Source organism: Cladophialophora immunda, assembly GCF_000835495.1.
Source record: "Cladophialophora immunda strain CBS 83496 unplaced genomic scaffold supercont1.4, whole genome shotgun sequence".
NCBI lineage: Eukaryota > Fungi > Ascomycota > Eurotiomycetes > Chaetothyriales > Herpotrichiellaceae > Cladophialophora > Cladophialophora immunda.
Window position 1 is genome coordinate 4,400,458 of NW_015622544.1, and position 15,430 is coordinate 4,415,887.

At 54.7% G+C, this 15,430-nt stretch overlaps 7 protein-coding genes across 7 annotated transcripts; 3 read left to right on the forward strand and 4 right to left on the reverse strand.

Moving 5' to 3' along the window:
- The first annotated feature begins 9 nt into the window (after nucleotides 1-9).
- Nucleotides 10-1,530, forward strand: PV07_07862 (uncharacterized protein). The gene is made up of 2 exons (XM_016394977.1): nucleotides 10-378; nucleotides 661-1,530. Exons 1-2 carry the CDS (start codon nucleotides 354-356, stop codon nucleotides 1,125-1,127), a joined length of 492 nt encoding a protein of 163 aa, XP_016248396.1. The 5' UTR covers nucleotides 10-353; the 3' UTR covers nucleotides 1,128-1,530.
- A 1,113-nt stretch (nucleotides 1,531-2,643) lies between these two features.
- On the forward strand, nucleotides 2,644-7,079 carry PV07_07863 (uncharacterized protein). The gene is made up of 2 exons (XM_016394978.1): nucleotides 2,644-3,132; nucleotides 3,188-7,079. The coding sequence occupies exons 1-2, from the start codon at nucleotides 2,787-2,789 to the stop codon at nucleotides 4,228-4,230; spliced, it is 1,389 nt and encodes a 462-aa protein (XP_016248397.1). The 5' UTR covers nucleotides 2,644-2,786; the 3' UTR covers nucleotides 4,231-7,079.
- On the reverse strand, nucleotides 4,320-5,048 carry PV07_07864 (uncharacterized protein; the record flags this gene model as incomplete). Its single annotated transcript, XM_016394979.1, has 3 exons — nucleotides 4,835-5,048; nucleotides 4,449-4,764; nucleotides 4,320-4,387 (listed from the first exon to the last, which is right to left on the reverse strand). The coding sequence occupies exons 1-3, from the start codon at nucleotides 4,943-4,945 to the stop codon at nucleotides 4,320-4,322; spliced, it is 495 nt and encodes a 164-aa protein (XP_016248398.1). The 5' UTR covers nucleotides 4,946-5,048.
- PV07_07865 (uncharacterized protein) lies at nucleotides 5,915-6,804 on the reverse strand. Its single transcript, XM_016394980.1, has one exon. The coding sequence runs from the start codon at nucleotides 6,548-6,550 to the stop codon at nucleotides 6,167-6,169; it is 384 nt and encodes a 127-aa protein (XP_016248399.1). The 5' UTR covers nucleotides 6,551-6,804; the 3' UTR covers nucleotides 5,915-6,166.
- Nucleotides 7,080-7,393: 314 nt separating the features above from the next.
- PV07_07866 (uncharacterized protein) lies at nucleotides 7,394-9,157 on the forward strand. The gene is made up of 2 exons (XM_016394981.1): nucleotides 7,394-8,010; nucleotides 8,131-9,157. The coding sequence occupies exons 1-2, from the start codon at nucleotides 7,611-7,613 to the stop codon at nucleotides 9,039-9,041; spliced, it is 1,311 nt and encodes a 436-aa protein (XP_016248400.1). The 5' UTR covers nucleotides 7,394-7,610; the 3' UTR covers nucleotides 9,042-9,157.
- On the reverse strand, nucleotides 9,123-11,104 carry PV07_07867 (uncharacterized protein). The gene is made up of 2 exons (XM_016394982.1): nucleotides 10,531-11,104; nucleotides 9,123-10,324 (listed from the first exon to the last, which is right to left on the reverse strand). The coding sequence occupies exons 1-2, from the start codon at nucleotides 10,684-10,686 to the stop codon at nucleotides 9,317-9,319; spliced, it is 1,164 nt and encodes a 387-aa protein (XP_016248401.1). The 5' UTR covers nucleotides 10,687-11,104; the 3' UTR covers nucleotides 9,123-9,316.
- A 210-nt stretch (nucleotides 11,105-11,314) lies between these two features.
- On the reverse strand, nucleotides 11,315-15,366 carry PV07_07868 (aconitate hydratase, mitochondrial). Its single transcript, XM_016394983.1, has 10 exons — nucleotides 15,015-15,366; nucleotides 14,864-14,881; nucleotides 14,647-14,803; nucleotides 13,931-14,529; nucleotides 13,831-13,879; nucleotides 13,753-13,772; nucleotides 13,285-13,328; nucleotides 12,909-13,230; nucleotides 12,752-12,819; nucleotides 11,315-12,682 (listed from the first exon to the last, which is right to left on the reverse strand). Exons 3-10 carry the CDS (start codon nucleotides 14,682-14,684, stop codon nucleotides 11,576-11,578), a joined length of 2,247 nt encoding a protein of 748 aa, XP_016248402.1. The 5' UTR covers nucleotides 14,685-14,803; nucleotides 14,864-14,881; nucleotides 15,015-15,366; the 3' UTR covers nucleotides 11,315-11,575.
- Nucleotides 15,367-15,430: the final 64 nt, after the last annotated feature.

The following is a 15,430-nucleotide window of genomic DNA, read 5'->3' on the forward strand; positions in this document are numbered from 1 at the left end:
TGCCGCTGTCTTCGCGCTTGCTTTGCTGTCAGTGCAGGGTTTCTCCTGTTATCCAAAGCATGAAATATGTGGGAATGCCGCCACGGTTCACCTGTAAAAAGGCCCAGCAATGTCGATGCCATCAATTTTTGCTGCTACCTGACTACCTTTTGCCCTACGAAATCCGCCGTGCCTTCAAGCCTGGCGACATTTGACGAGCGGTGATACTGGTTGATAAGTTTCTTGTTTGTTGTCAACAGCTTGACCTGTTTGGTGGGATTCTTGTTTTTCTCCCTCTTCTTCTCGTTCAACAATTGGATGCACGGCTTGTTGGGCTTCCAAGGTACTGAAAGCAACCTCAAATTGAAGCAGACATGCTACACACCGTCTACCTGGCCAGTATGTCTCATTCAACATCTCGTTCTTTCAGTTTGGCTGCGACTCCTGGCCTGCACTTGTTGTTCCTGGCTTGAGGGCCTCGTCATGTTGTCGTCTTGATGTTCCCTCCACGCTATATTGGTCTCTCAGGGGTCAGCCAGCCTTGCAGATGTGTCCCAACGCACGACCGGTGGAAACTCTCCTGGATGTTTTTCCCTTCGGTCTTGGACTACTTGAAATCCCCGTCTTTCCTCGAAGTTTGCCACTCTCTTCTGGTCTCAGACACTGACGCCTCTTCCTCAGGTCTATGTCAGCGCCGGCGATGGCCCGAGCCTGCTTACCAAATATCCTATAGTCCCTCTGGGTACCGATGCGTTGTCAGAGTGAACAACCGTGAATATCAGACTCCTACGTATCATGCCTCGGAGAGCTCGGCGAAAGAAAATGCTGCATTGATTGCCTTCAACATTTGCCGAAACTTCTCCGCCAACGATGGCATGTACCCGACTGGATTTGCCCATGGAGGTGTGATACAGGGCAATCCCGTGCCCGTTGGCTCTGGTCGTCACAGCCGCAGGAGCGGTGCCGACACCACTCGAATGGAGTACCGTTATGGCGATTCTGATAGCGCTGGAAGTCGAAGTGGAGGAAGCAGCCCTGATTGGGGCGAGTCTCGCCTCTCGAGCCCGATGCGCTCGTCTCCATCTCGCCGAGTCGTCTACTCCTCGGACGCTGGCCAATACAGCAGACGAGCCGTGCCACGCTACTAGGCCTCAGCGGACAACCCTGAAAAGTTCACCATGCCCTATCGCTCGGATAATATCCTGGAATCGACTCGTTTCCAATGCCTGTGTACGAACCTTACGACTCACGAAACCATGACCTTTATGGGGGGCAATCTTTCCTTTTATTCATGATTCACGATGACACGACTACGCATCTTCTGTGACGGTTGGCCGTGGTTAGATAAAGAATTTAGCAGGCAACTGTGTGGTTCTCTGAGCCTTTTTTATTTCCTTTGAACCATAGCGGCTTGGAGAGCAGGTGGTGAGCTTTTGAGAAACGTCTCCTTGACCAAACTGTTTCGCCCGGAAGGATGTGTGAATGCTCTTCTTGCTAGAATTTAGAACAGCAAAAATGATGACTCTTTCCTTTCTTGACCGTCACAAAAAATGGCACTGGATGTAATCTCCTCTGGGTAACTGGTTCCGTCTGTTCTCGGTCGACCGCCGGGACGTGCTTTCGTAGCGAAGCACATGGCCGACTCTTCAGGAGCGGCGGAAAGAATAAAAGAGGAGAATAAGCCAGGATGAAGGTGGGAGAGAGCCGACCAAGCACACCAAAGAGCGGCCGTCAGGTTGACTTAGGCACGGATACAAAGTGTGCCAGGCAGTAGTTCTCGATACGAAGGAACTTGGCGCCAAAGCTGGGTGGTTCGATATTCAACGGTTCTCGCACTGTAGCAACCTAGCGTGTTAGGTACAGGAGGTGGATGCAAGACATCAAGCCTCACCGCCATGTTCGTTCACGAAGCTGCCCACTCGTATATGTTGCTAGCATGTTTGTCTTGGCCGTCTTCTTCACCTAGAGACCCACTCCGCTGCTGTAGTCCTGGATGCTTTGGATGGCGGGCTCGACGCACATGCAGTCAGGGGAGAAAGCGACGATCTGGACGGTGTCGTTCAAGGCCAGCCAGCGTCTCGGCCAGGTTCAACCCCGGTTCAGCCCTTCTCTTTTCCCAATAAGCTCTCGTCAGTACTCGTCAGAGCCAGAGATCTGTAAGAACCTCGTAAATATCATCTCAAAGTGGGCTGGATTGCAGAAGAGACAATGTCTACCAAAGGAAGATGTGAGAAAAAATTGAGAAGTGCCTCGGGTCTACATGAGCCGTCCAGCGCTCAGCTGCTCATGGTATGGGAACCAATATCATGTCAAGACTCTTCAATGCAGACAGGGACATTGGCAGATCTGTTGGATAGATCAAGAAGCACAGTAATGGCAGTCCCGAGGAGTGTCATATAGTCAAGTCGGGAGACCGTCTCTACTCGGTGCCCCTCCAGGTACCTCTGATATGAAGATCCCTGTCGAGACTGCCCAAGCCTTGGCCACCACTAAACGGTCACCTAAAGAGCCTCTAAAGCTGGTACCGAGGGGCCTGGCAGGCGATTGGGTCAGAACTGGTTCCGGCGATGGCCACGGTGGCTGACACCAATTCACCAGGCATGACGTCGCCGGCTGTTTTCCCTGTTGATCAACATGCTGCGATCCTTGAAATCATGAGCCTGCGTTTGTCCCTGTTTCTTCCTTACCAACACACTCCACGCGTTTTGGTCTATACAAGAACAAATTGGGGGAGACACCTTAGAGGACCGACACTATGCCGACGTTGCTTCGAGGAGTTTTATAGCCGTTAAGAGACGCCGCCGACAATGCGGGTCGCGTTGAGTCTTAGGCGACTCGGCCCGGTTAAACCATTGACCCATGCCTATCGCGCATCCAGTATTCGACTGGCGGTACTAAATCGAGGCCAATATCTCAGCTCCCGTACACTGCCGTCCTTGGGCGCGCCTACCTTCACTCCATACGGCCGCAGAGGCGTCTCCAACGAACAGAAGGCAAAAGATCTCAATCAGCAGGGAGTCGATGATGCCCTTGCAGACTTCGACAATGCTTTGGCCAACGACGGGGAGAAGCAACAACGTACACCATGGCATCGTCAGGGAGCGGAAGAGCCTCCTGTGCGAAGACAGCGCTCCGCTGGGGCCATGACCAAAGGTACGTCGTGCTCAGCGGTCACTGCCAGAAGAGCTCTCACTAAACTAGACCCTAGGGAAGCTGCTCACCACCCCGTCACGACTGCTCAAACTTGTTCTGCCCTTGACCACATCCGATCACAATGATGACAGGAAAAACATCGCTCCCCTGGCTCTCCTTGTCCACCCACAGCAACCGCTGTCTTACCTCGAAAGGTTGATCCAGGCGGAACTGCCCCGAGTCAAGACCGAAAAGGGCGACGATCGTTTACCGTCCATATCCTTCCGCGCCATGGAGGCTGAGGGCGATGAGATCATGCCCAAAAACAAGACGCCAGAGGAGCAAGAACAGGATCAACGTAAGGGCTCACTTGGGGACGGGGGTGTTCAGAGCTATAGCGGAGCTGGCAGAGAAGGGAAGGGCGAGGATTCGGGCGAGTTTGTACGATGGAGTGCCTCCACAGAGATTGGTGATTTCATCAGGGACGCGGCCAGAGCGAAAGAGTTTGAGGTCGAAATCGAGGGCAACCCGAGAACCATCAAAGTGGCAGTGCCGTCCTTCAACGACAGGACTTTCTATCTGCGACAAAGGCTTCGCCGGATTTCCAGGAGGATTGCCGACTTGGCTGCTGTCAAGCATGAGTGTGATGTGGCCGCCCACAAGAGCGGACAGAGGATTGCCCTCGGCGGATGTGGGGTCCTGATAGGATACTGGTACTTGGTATACCGTTTGACGTTCGAAACGGATCTCGGATGGGATGTGATGGAGCCCGTGACCTACCTTGTCGGAATGGGAAGTATCATCGGCGGGTACATGTGGTTCTTGTACCATAACCGCGAGGTGTCATACCGTTCAGCGATGAACCTCACCATCAGTCGTCGGCAGAGTCGTTTGTATGAGCTCAAAGGGTTCGATCCCAACAAGTGGGAGGCGCTGATCGAAGAGGCCAACGCTCTCAGAAGGGAAATCAAGGCGGTGGCTTCTGAATATGACGTGGAATGGGACGAAACAAAGGACGAACATGACGAAGCAGTCGTCAAAGCATTGAGAGAAGAGCGCAAAAACGGGACCAAGAGCAAGTCGAAAAAGAACGATGACGATGAAGACGACGACGATTAAAACGCCATTAATATCTGCCCAGCAGCCTGCCATGGAATCAAACAAGGAGTCATACAGAATTACAAGGTCTTCCCGCCACTTGGTCCTCATCAGCGCCGCACATATTTGTCTCGGGCCGGATCGAATATTTGCGAATCGTTGGAACCCGAACTCTGACCTGTATCATGGCCCAATAACTCAGCGTCGAATCCGCGAACGGGAAGCAGAACTGTCCTTACCTCCGGTACTACCTCCTTCACCAGCTCGACGATTGCGGTTGTTGCGAATATCCCGCGAGCGAAAGACACTGTACAGAAGCCACAGGGTCACCCAGTTTGGAGCGTGCTCGCCCGTTGTTGCGCCTTGATCGAAGAGCGTGCGTTGAATCGTGCCGGGTTTCGCCTGTTGCCAGGTGTCGATGATTGCTTGCCGACGACGGTCAAGGCGGATGTGGTGCCAGAAGAAGGGGGGCGTTGTAGATGAGTCGTTTCGTTTCTCGTCTATCAGACTTGTTCGATCCGAGTTCAGTTTGCTGTACACGGCAATGGCTTCGTCCTGTTCGCCTTGATCAGCCCGCGGACGCCATGGTGTAGAGTGTGTTTCCCGGCGTTCAGTTCCAACATACTCTCATAGCCCGGTAGTATCCCTCGTGGCGAGGATCGGTGGTGCTTAAGCCCAGAGCCCGCATGAAGTCATCCTTGGGGGCCCTTGGTCCTACCGGTTGTCTCTGAGGCATTCTGGCGGTGAGGGAAAAGAGGAGGTAGAGGGAGCCCGAAATATATGTGCAAGATGGTACGAGTCTGTGAGCACAGCGAGCGAGTGTCACAGGCTGGACGGCGTGAAGTTTCTTGAGCGCATGATATATATTGCAGCAGCTGAGCGCCAGAGCCTGTCTAGAGTCTAGACGCGAGAAGAGAGCAAACAGCGGCTTGATCCCCACCTGCGGTTCGACTCAGTATTCCATCACGCTCGGGCTTCGCAGTTGGGCATCTGGCCAAGATGATTTTCAAATTCGGACCTTGGGTCGCGTCAGGACAAAGGTTGATGGATTCGTCCCGCTACGGCTTCGTCAAGCCTGAAGTCAAATATGCCAGTTTGACATGTATGCGTGTTACCGCCTTGAGCAAGGGCTCCTCGTGGCTGGTTAATGTGTGGAACTCTGGCAACGCCAAACCGGACGACGTCCGTCATGCCGCATATTTCCCCATGCGTCGCCTTGCTGCATGGGGCCAGCAGTGTTCCAGGCCTGTTAGGAATGCCCAATGCTCCCAAGTGCATGTACCAAAATTTCAATTCACGGCGACGAGGGCACTGACATCAGCCCATTTGAAACGCCGGCCTGCAGCAAACACCCAAGTCCTGTCCTGTTTCATGCGCTGGCCCCAGCTCCAGATCAGGAGGGTTGGGTACGGTGACTGTTGGTCAGATATACTTTCCGATGTCAGCCAGGGTCCCAGGAAAGCCTCTGGTCGGTGACAGTCTCTCTCCAATGGATGGGTGGCCGACCTCTCTCAAGGCCAATATGACAGCTGCCGTGTCACAGACCGCTCAGCCACTCAAGGCAATCGACAAACCTTGAATCAAGGTTTTTCAATGGACTTCTTTTCCAGCCTGTCTGGACTGACTGGACATTGGGCAGAATGCGTGCTGATCCAGGACGCAGGATGTTTGCTACCTCGGACACTAAATTAAGACATGCATGACGAGACAAACAAATACGAGACCGATGCTTCTGAGCGGCCCCCTTTCCAGAGCAGCGATCCAAATACACAGCGGTTGACGGCAGCTTTTTCAACTCGTTGCAAGTGATATCAAGGTCGCCATGGCACCGTTGTCTGGTCCTCGTCTTCCACCGCCAATTCCTTCTATCCCACCACCACCTGACCCTAGGGCCCGTGTCCAGATCGGGAACTCCTGTGGCTCACAAACTTTCGCTGGAAGCCATTCCCGCTTTCTCCTACTGGTCGAGCTGTTCGGATGTGCGACTTGAAGCTCTGCCGAAGTTGGAAGACTGTTCAAAGAATTGTTCCATCTCCGTGCCCCCACTGTGGAAAGGCTGCCTACCTGCTGCTGCTGCTGCTACTGCTGCTACTGCTGTGCCACCTGTCAATGTCAACCGGCTGTACGAGGTTTTGGACATCGTCAAGACCAGTGAGTCGCCAGTTTCTGTTAGCCTGTCCCACCAACAAAAGATTGTATCCCTGGGAGTCAACAACAACAACGTCACCAGAGCAAGTCTCCATGGTCGGTCTGCAGCTGGAAGTCTCCTTTTGTGGGCAGCGAGGGTGTCCCTCCGCCTCTCGAATCTGTGGAGTACTGTGCTCTGCGTTTGTGGCCGCATTCAGAGCCATGAAACCTGTGCCTGAGTCGCCAGCGCGACGGATTACTGGGAACGTACCCATCTGCCTTGTGTCTAAGAGCGACGCATTGAGATACAACGAGTCGGGAGTGACATGCGTCTGTTTGCCAACGCCGTCGTTGAGGCATTTTTGGGAAATCCCTAGACATTGTTATGGGGAGTGGGAGAACCGGCGGAACCGCAAGGCTGCCTGCAGCCTGATAACGTGTCTTCCACGACTCGTACAGAGCAGGTCATTTTCCCCGCGCAAGCCTCTGGAACCGCTCACACAAGGCTCACGAGTGCGGAAGGGATTTTTGGGGGGGGATTTGTGTTGCGAGTTTCGACTGTCGAATGGGGAGTAGTAGCAGTAACCGGGAAAGGGAACAAACATTTGGGATGTGAGACGGGCTGCTTCGTAGGTGTGGTGTGTGCCGAAAACATTGACCGGTCTCAGCGCGGAAACGGGTCAAGGCGAGAGAAAGCGGTTGGCTGGGGATGGACGTTTGATCGGCTTGTCCTTTTGTGTAGGGGAAGCAAGAAGAAAGAGCTAATCACTTGATACAAGCATTCTGTCCGCCAGCATCATTCTAGTTAGTACGATGCGGCAATGTTGCCGATTCTTTGGAGACAGCCTTGCAAGGCTGCGGCCTTGGTTCCCACGATAGTTCATCCGCAGCTCAGCCACCTACGGGGGCGCGTGATTTGATTTCAATTGCAGAAATGCTTCAGGCGAGGATGTTTCGAGCTTGCAGCGTAAGTTTGATCTGCGAGTCAGCACCCGCCACTATGGCTGACTATATGGAATCATGTGTCTGCTGCTGGCGCAGAAGCCGTTTTACATTGACCCTCTCGAGTTCGGAAATAAGTGATGACTTTTTCGCACCTCGACCGTCCACCACCCTCAGCCTGAACTGGTTCTCCGCGCAGCCGTATTCAGCGGGCTCATGTTTCCATCCCCGTCTCCGTCTCACTGTCACGCTGTAGACAACCCTCCCTGCATTAATCCCCGTCTCAGAGAGAGCCCGGCGCGTGTCTTCCGGCTCGCCTCCTGCGAACGAACATGGCCCCCCCACCTACCATCCCCGTGCTCCTCCTCAAGACGCGATCTCAACCGCATGACGCATACGAGGAGTACTTCGCCGCCTCCTGCAGCGCCACTATCATCACCACCACCACCGCTCAGAGCACGGATCCTCCCCATCCCGTCTTCGTGCCCGAGTTCGTCCCCGTTCTAGACCACCGGGCCAACACCGAGAACCTGGGGGTGCTGGAGGAGCTGCTGAAGAGGGGGAGGCTGAGCGAGCGCTACGGCGGGATGATCTTCACGAGCCAGCGGGCGGTCGAGGCTTGGGCCGACGTGGTCAAGCGAGTCGAGCGGGGTGCCGAGCGACGACAACCAGGGGGGGAGGATGACGAACAACAAGGAGGCGTGAGTGCGTCACGTCCGGATTTGGGTCTCGGTATGGTCTGGCCTGTTCCTTCTCCTCCCGTGTCCTTAGTTCTGGCCTTTTTCCCTGGGGGCGTTACCGAGGGAAGAATTGACTCGTAGGGGGGGTTGTTGTGTGACCCCCCTCTGACAGGTGTGACGCGCACATCCAACACCACGACAGACCACGACGTCGACGGCACGAGTCCCCCCGCCGCGGGGCCTCTCTTGGACGACGACTTTGCATTCCCCCTCTACACGGTCGGGCCGGCCACCTCGCGGGCGCTGAACACTCTGGTCGCCGAGTCCGCGGCGCTCGCGCCGTCCTCCTCGCCGTTCTCGCGCCTGCGCCCCGCCGTGCTGGGTGCACACACCGGCACCGGCGACAAGCTGGCCCAGTACATCCTGACGCACTACAACGGCCTGCACGCGCGGCGCCTGTACACCTTCTACGACGCGCCGCGACTGCCCTTCACGCCGGTGATGGGACCCACGCCGGGGCAGAGGATGGGCCGGGACGACGCGAGGCTGCGGAAGAAGCCCCTCCTCTTCCTCGTCGGCGAGCAGAGGAGAGACGTCATCCCCAAGACCCTGGCAGACAGGGAAGGCCGCCTGGCCCCGGAGGAGCGGATCCCCGTCGACGAGCTCGAGGTCTACACCACCGTGGTGATGGAGTCGTTCCAAGACGACTTTCGGAGGCGGATCGCCACCGCCGCCGCGGCGCCGGCCTCCTCCAAGGAGGAGGGCGGGGCAAACGGCCTCGTGGTCGTCGTGGTCGTGTTCAGTCCGCAGGGCTGTGAGGCGATGCTGCGATCGCTCGACTACATCGACCAGGGTCGGGCGCTGACGGACCGCGCGCGGAACCGGTGGGCGGACCGAGTCGAGGACCACGATGCGACCGCCACGCCGGCGCAGAGGTACGTTATCGTCACCATCGGTCCCACGACGCGCGACCATCTCCGGGACAAGTACGGCTTCGACCCGGACGTGTGTGCCGCCAGGCCGAGCCCAGAAGGCGTGGGCACGGGTCTGATGGAGTTCCTGAGACAGAAAGGGTTGATATAGACAAAGACAAAAAGAAACTGCCTTTTCCTTCCCCCCGTACTCTGTTCCTGGACCCGGAAAGAGGGAGGGGAGCTTGTACAGTTTATCCAATAATAAATGCATCGATTCTAATGGGATCAGAAGCCCCTCTGTCTAAACTATTGTCATCCATGTGCAGGCGGGTCTGGTCACTTGGGCTTTGTGACCCTTCTCATCAACCAGCCTGGCTACCTATCTGGCACGCGTCACTGCTGCTCGCTCTTCTTCTTACAACAAGGACGGTAAAGGACATCGGTTCAGAGGATCGCCTTCTCACTCACCCTCCACCTCGCCTCCTTGGTCTTGACGACCTTGCCGTCCCGCCTCAGCTTCTCCAGCACCATCAACAGGCCGTTCTCGGCGGGCTGCCAGAGGTTCTCCGGGTAGTGGCGGTAGATGACCTTGACCATCTCGATGCTCTCCCACTCCTTGCCCAGCACGGTCTCTCCGCCACCGATGACGGCCTCGTCCTCACCATCGCCGACCCGGGTGATGCTGTCGTGCACGAGTGGCTCCGAGCTGTTTGGTGGTGTCGTGGTGCCGTGCTTCAGCACGTTCAGGGCTTCCTCCTCGCGCATGCGCCGGTGCGCGATGTACTCGTCGATCTTGGTGACGGCGTCTTGGATCACAGCCCCGTGGCCCGGGAAGGCCCTCTTGGAGCCCTCGCCTCCTCCCCGACCTTCTTGTTGCTGCTGCGCGGCGACCGCGTCCGACACCCGTTTCTTCATCAGGTCCAAGCTCTGCAGGTACAGGTGCAGATCTTCAAACACGGCTGTGCCGTGGCCCAGGACGTTGTCCGCCGTGAACAGCGCCCCGACTTCCGCCGGGTCCGGCGACGAGGTAATCTGGAAGACCATGTGGTCCTTGGCGTGGCCCGGGGTGTGGATGGCTTGGATCTCCAGGGACGGCGCCGAAGGGTCTTCTGAGAGAGGGATCGAGAAAGTCTGGCCATCCTCAATGTTATGCACGCGCGAAGGGTCGATCAGTCCGTCCGGGTTCCACGTAGGTTGGTTCTTGTAGACCTTGACCTCACCTCCTCCAGGTTGGTTGAGTTCCTCGCACAGCTTTTCCAGGTCAGTCACTCCACCCAGGTGATCGTGGTGCCAGTGCGTCAACAAGCATGTTGACACAGTGATGGGTTTGCCTTGCGAGGTCAACACGGTGCGTAACGTATCGATCCACTTCTTCTCCCCCGCCCCTGTGTCGATCAGTATGCGCCGGGGCCCGTTGCCGAGTAGATAAGTATTCGTGCCTTGGAGCGTGAACTATTTTAGAAGACGGTCAGCATTGGCTGGAGAAGGGCTCGGATCACATAGGGAAGTCGTCCCCCCTTCCTCCTTCTCTGTATCTCCTATGCCCAGCACAGATTGCAGGCACAACATCATCTCTCCGCAAGAGGGCTGGAGGTCAGACGAGGACCCGTAGACACAGCGGCGAAATGAGACAGGGAAAGCGGGATGCACTAACTGACCTTGCTAGGATTCCCGCCCAGGATGCGAACAATATTCGTGCTGATCTGCTCCCAGTCTGGGAGTTTCGGTAAGGTTTGTGCCATTACGCGTCTTGGGCCTCGAGAAGCAGGACTGGTGTTGTGAAGGAGTCTCAGTCCGGTGGGAAGTCTGTGCATATAACTGTGTTGGGTTGGAAATTTCTCGCTGCCGGGTGGAAAGAGACCGTGTGGCAGTCGACTTTCTGGGTTGGAAATGCTGCGAAGAAGGTCGGACAGAAGGCTGGCTGATTCAGTGGCTCAACGTATTCGGATATATATGTCTGGCGGTTGCTCGGTAGAGGAGTCAACAGAGTAATTAGAATGCCGAGAGATGTGATTGACGGCTCTGCAGGGAATGCTGAAGTTGTTGTCTGTTCTGGAGATACGTATTCACGCCATCTGACACTGTGAATTCGATCTCCTTCATGCACACAAGTTCACCGGAAAGACGGAGACCGTGGATCAAGGGCCCTTTATTAGAAAAGACAGCTAAGAACCGAGAGCAGGGGTTCGTCCTATATATGCAACCAGTGACAGAAGATACAGCGCATATCGCAATCCCTCGTCTGTAATTGTGAATCGGTTGTTTCCCACATGCCGAGGTTCACGCGGCTGATGACGCCTGCCGCCCTTTGGTCGGTGACATCAACACGCAGCCTTGCGGCGTCCACTGCCCACCAAGATACGTGTAGAATACATCCATAACCTCGTATCCAAGTCCGCAATGAATATAATCCAGTGTAAGTGGAAGGAAACAGGAGGCGCCTATGACTTTTAAAAACTGGTGCGCGTTGGTATTTCCGCTACGAAAAGTACATAACATCATGCTCCCAATCTGCCGCCATACTAATCCCCCCTTCAGGCTGTTGATATCTGACCTCTACTTGCTCGACTTTCCGTCTCCAGTCTCGATTATCTGAGAGGTTTCTTGAACCGTCGCAGTTGTCTGCGCCGATCCATCCCCGTTTGATTTGCATCCTGTACAATAGTTTCGCGTTGACCCGAGACGAACTCGATCCGTTGTGATTTAGCGGTGGCCGTGCATCTTGGCCATGGTGTTCAGGGCACTTCCGTTCTTGAACCACTCAATCTGGCCGGCATTGAATGTGTGTTGCAGCTCGCAGTCCCATGTCTTGCCATCCTTGGGGTGTACCTTCATGATCACAGGCTTGCCGGGCGCCAAGTCAGACACCAACAAGTCGATCTTGTCGTCAGGGTTGATCTTGTCGTAATCCTCGGGATTAGCGAAGGTCAGGGGCAGCATACCCTGCTTCTTCAAGTTGGTCTCGTGGATACGAGCGAAGCTTCGGGTAATGATGGCAATACCTCCCAGGTGTCTGGGTTCAAGAGCAGCATGTTCTCGAGAGGAGCCCTCGCCGTAATTCCAATCCCCAACGACGACCCATTTGATGCCATCCTTCTTATACTGGCGAGCAGTTGCGGGAACCGCATCCCACTCGCCTGTCTTGAAGTTCTTGACCTTGTTGGCTTCGCCGTTCGCAGCGTTGATGGCACCAATCAGCATGTTGTTGGAGATGTTGTCGAGGTGACCACGATACTTGAGCCAAGGACCGGCCATCGAGATATGATCGGTGGTGGTCTTGCCCTTGGTCTTGATCAAAATGGGAAGATCAACGAAATCCTTGCCGTCCCAGGGCTGGAAAGGTTCCAAGATTTGAAGACGGTCTGACGTCGGAGACACCTTCACGTCCACTTGCGCACGCTCCTCAGGCGGGGCTTGATATGTATCACGGCCTGGGTCGTATCCATTTCGAGGCAGACCCTCACCAGTTGGCGGCTTGAGCTTAAAGTCGTTGCCGTCCTTGTCCTTCAGTGTATCCGTGAGAGGGTTGAAGTTGAGATTTCCTGCGATGGTCATTGCCACGACCAAATCTGGAGACGTGACGAATGAGTGGGTAGCTGGGTTTGCGTCATTGCGGCCAGTGAAGTTTCGGTTGTACGACGAGATGATAGAGTTGGGCTCGCCCTTCTTTACATCCTTTCGATCCCATTGACCAATGCAAGGGCCACAGGCGTTGGCGAGGATAAGGCCTCCGAAGTCCTCAAGGGTCTTGAGCTGACCGTCTCGCTCGATTGTGGCGCGGATTTGCTCGGAACCAGGGGTGACAGTGAACTTTATATTGTCAGTAAACGGGATCACCATCACAGGGAAGGCTCATGACATGGGGTAGATAGCACGTACCAGTGCCTTGGCCTTGATGCCATGGTCCATAGCATCCTGAGCGATCGATGCAGCGCGGCTCATGTCCTCTGTGACCATCAGTTAGCTTTTACTAGTAATGAGAGAAGAACAGCGGCATCTCCACGGGTGAATAGCCTTCTGGAGAAGGGAAAATTACCATATGAAGAGTTCGTGCAGGAGCCGATCAGTCCGACCTTCAACTCCTCAGGCCATTTGTTGTCCTTGACTGCCTGTGAGAACTTGGAGATGGGAGTCGCCAAATCTGGGGTGAATGGACCGTTGATGTGAGGCTCAAGTTCGGAGAGGTTGATTTCAATCAGTTGGTCGTACTCGGCACCTTCGTCTTCGTGGAGCTCAGCAGCGTAGGCACGAGCAAAGTCGCCAATATGCTTGCGTTTCGTGGCAACCAAGTAATCATACATGCGGTCGTTGAAAGGGAATAGTGAGGTGGTTGCTCCGATCTCGGCACCCATGTTGCACTGGACATGGTCAGCATTGCAAACCGGTATGCAAATATGGTATCTGGTACTTACGATGGTGCCCATGCCGGTGCAGGAGAGAGCGTTGGTACCGGGGCCTTTGGAAAAAGAGATTAGCATAATATCACACAGTATATTGCTTTCAAAAAATATCCAATAAGGCTGGTAAACGGAATCGAGAGCAGGTGGCATGCCGGAAGTCGTTCCCTGTTAAGCCGGAGGCGATCGTCGTCTGTGAGGAGCATTCCGTTGAACTTCGAATAGCGGTGCTCCGTTGTTTATCGGTATTGTTGGCTGTATTTGACAGGGGAGTCACTTCGTCGTTGTCGAGTATTCCGGCCATATTGGATGTAGAGTGTACCCCGTCTCAGACACGTGCCACTTGTATTCAGTCGGGTGGGTCCGTCGAGGAAGTTGGGAGGAAGGAGGGTAGAGGACGTGATGGGGAAGGAGCCACCAGGTAAGGGGTAAACACAGCCTCGCCGGAGTATCAAGTCGGCAATGCATCAAAAGTACACTCACCATGGTATTCGACAATCGCACTGCAGAAATGTCAGACTCCCTCGGTATATTCAGAAGCTCAGAGAGAATGGGACTTACCCTGTACCTCCCTTCACCGTCAAGATACCTGCCACCTTGAGGATGATATCTGATACCCAAGATCAGCACAACGCGAATGAGTTGAGCATAGCTTTCTCACCCTTCGGAGAAGTCCATCCAGACATTTCACCGGTCAGCTTGACACCAATCACCTTTGGTGCTTTCAATTCCCAAGGCAGGTTGGCCATAACATCGACTGCATCGGCTCCACCAACCCCAATCGCCGCCATACCAAGACCACCAGCGTTGGGGGTATGGGAGTCGGTTCCAATCATCAAGCCACCGGGAAATGCGTAATTTTCTAAAATAATTTGATGGATAATGCCTGAGCCAGGACGCCAGAAGCCGATGTTGTACTTCGCACAAGCAGTGGACAAGAAATCGTAGACCTCTTTGTTGATGTTTTTGGCTCTTTCCAAATCCTTGTCTCCACCAACCTGGGCCTCAATCAAATGATCGCAATGGACGGTAGTCGGTGTAGCAACTGAGGGCATGCCTGCGGACATGAATTGGAGAATGGCCATTTGGGCGGTGGCATCTTGACAGGCGACTCGGTCAGGTCTGAGTTTGAGGTAGGACACCCCACGTTCGATGTCTTGTCCGTGCGGGTCATCCAAGTGCGAATAGAGAACTTTCTCAGCATAAGTGAGAGGGCGGTTGAGTCTGCTGCGAACGATCGCGAGGTTTTCCGACATCTTCCTGCAGTGGGTATCAGCACCGCCGCCGTATCCCTATACGTTGAGTTTCCATGCAACCACTTCCAACGGTGGAAGGCTCGAAGCATGGAAACCAGAGCTCAATAGGTCAGAAACTCACTTGTAGTTGATGTAATGGCCTTTCTCCCAGTTCGTCATTTCGAACTGTATCCGGCTGTCAGGAATTTCGACGGAAGCAAGTGTGCCAGGTGTGACTTATTTTTGCTGAGCGGATCATCCGAGACCGTGGCATAACCCATTCTTGACATCCGCAAGGGCTGATTTGAACTGTTAGCGAGCTGTTGGTGCTTCCGGATCGAGGTGGATAGAGAACTAACAGAACCAACATTGGCTCCCTGATTTCGAGACACATGTCAGCTACAGGTCATCGGCAAGAGCAACAAGTAAAGTGATATTTGAATCTTCTTGCAGCAACTGTGACGACTGCGCAATCACAAAGCAACGGTATGATGCAAGCAGGCCACTTACCAGGCGGGAGGCCAGACGGCCCAAAGGCCGCGAGGACATCATGTTGGCGGCAACACTGGATCTCTAGCAAAAGGTGTAGAATCCCAAGCTCGGGGTAGAGCTGGACACAAGAACAAGAGAGAGTGGAGAGGTGGAAAGAATTGAAGAAGCTGTGAGGTGTGGACGGAGATGTGGAATGGGAGGAGTTGTTGCAAGCTCCTAGGGTGCAAAGGTGCAGCGCCAATCAGCCTCGGGCAAAGAGGGCAAAGCACGATAAGCCTGGGACGACGTCAACTGCGGAAAACGTCAATGGCTGCAGCAACCACTTCTCCTCCTCATCTACGCAACGATCGATGAACTGCAGATATTTTTCTTGAAAAGGTTCCCAGAGTTCCAACAATATCCTAGCCCTGGATATATAGCATGCATCCACCAGA

Excerpts from the sequence above, each read along its gene's own strand:
- PV07_07866 (XM_016394981.1), top strand. The coding sequence starts at position 7,611 with ATGGCCCCCCCACCTACCATCCCCGTGCTCCTCCTCAAGACGCGATCT. Across the intron at positions 8,011-8,130 it reads ACGTCCGGATTTGGGTCTCG|GTGTGACGCGCACATCCAAC; the intron begins GTATGGTCTGGC and ends CCCCTCTGACAG.
- PV07_07863 (XM_016394978.1), top strand. The coding sequence starts at position 2,787 with ATGCGGGTCGCGTTGAGTCTTAGGCGACTCGGCCCGGTTAAACCATTG. Across the intron at positions 3,133-3,187 it reads CGCTGGGGCCATGACCAAAG|GGAAGCTGCTCACCACCCCG; the intron begins GTACGTCGTGCT and ends ACTAGACCCTAG.
- PV07_07867 (XM_016394982.1), bottom strand. The coding sequence starts at position 10,686 with ATGCACAGACTTCCCACCGGACTGAGACTCCTTCACAACACCAGTCCT. Across the intron at positions 10,325-10,530 it reads TGGGCGGGAATCCTAGCAAG|TTCACGCTCCAAGGCACGAA; the intron begins GTCAGTTAGTGC and ends CTTCTAAAATAG.
- PV07_07865 (XM_016394980.1), bottom strand. The coding sequence starts at position 6,550 with ATGCGGCCACAAACGCAGAGCACAGTACTCCACAGATTCGAGAGGCGG.
- PV07_07868 (XM_016394983.1), bottom strand. The coding sequence starts at position 14,684 with ATGACGAACTGGGAGAAAGGCCATTACATCAACTACAA. Across the intron at positions 13,329-13,752 it reads TGCGATTGTCGAATACCATG|GCCCCGGTACCAACGCTCTC; the intron begins GTGAGTGTACTT and ends CTTTTTCCAAAG. Across the intron at positions 13,231-13,284 it reads GCACCGGCATGGGCACCATC|TGCAACATGGGTGCCGAGAT; the intron begins GTAAGTACCAGA and ends GACCATGTCCAG.
- PV07_07862 (XM_016394977.1), top strand. The coding sequence starts at position 354 with ATGCTACACACCGTCTACCTGGCCA. Across the intron at positions 379-660 it reads ACACACCGTCTACCTGGCCA|GTCTATGTCAGCGCCGGCGA; the intron begins GTATGTCTCATT and ends CCTCTTCCTCAG.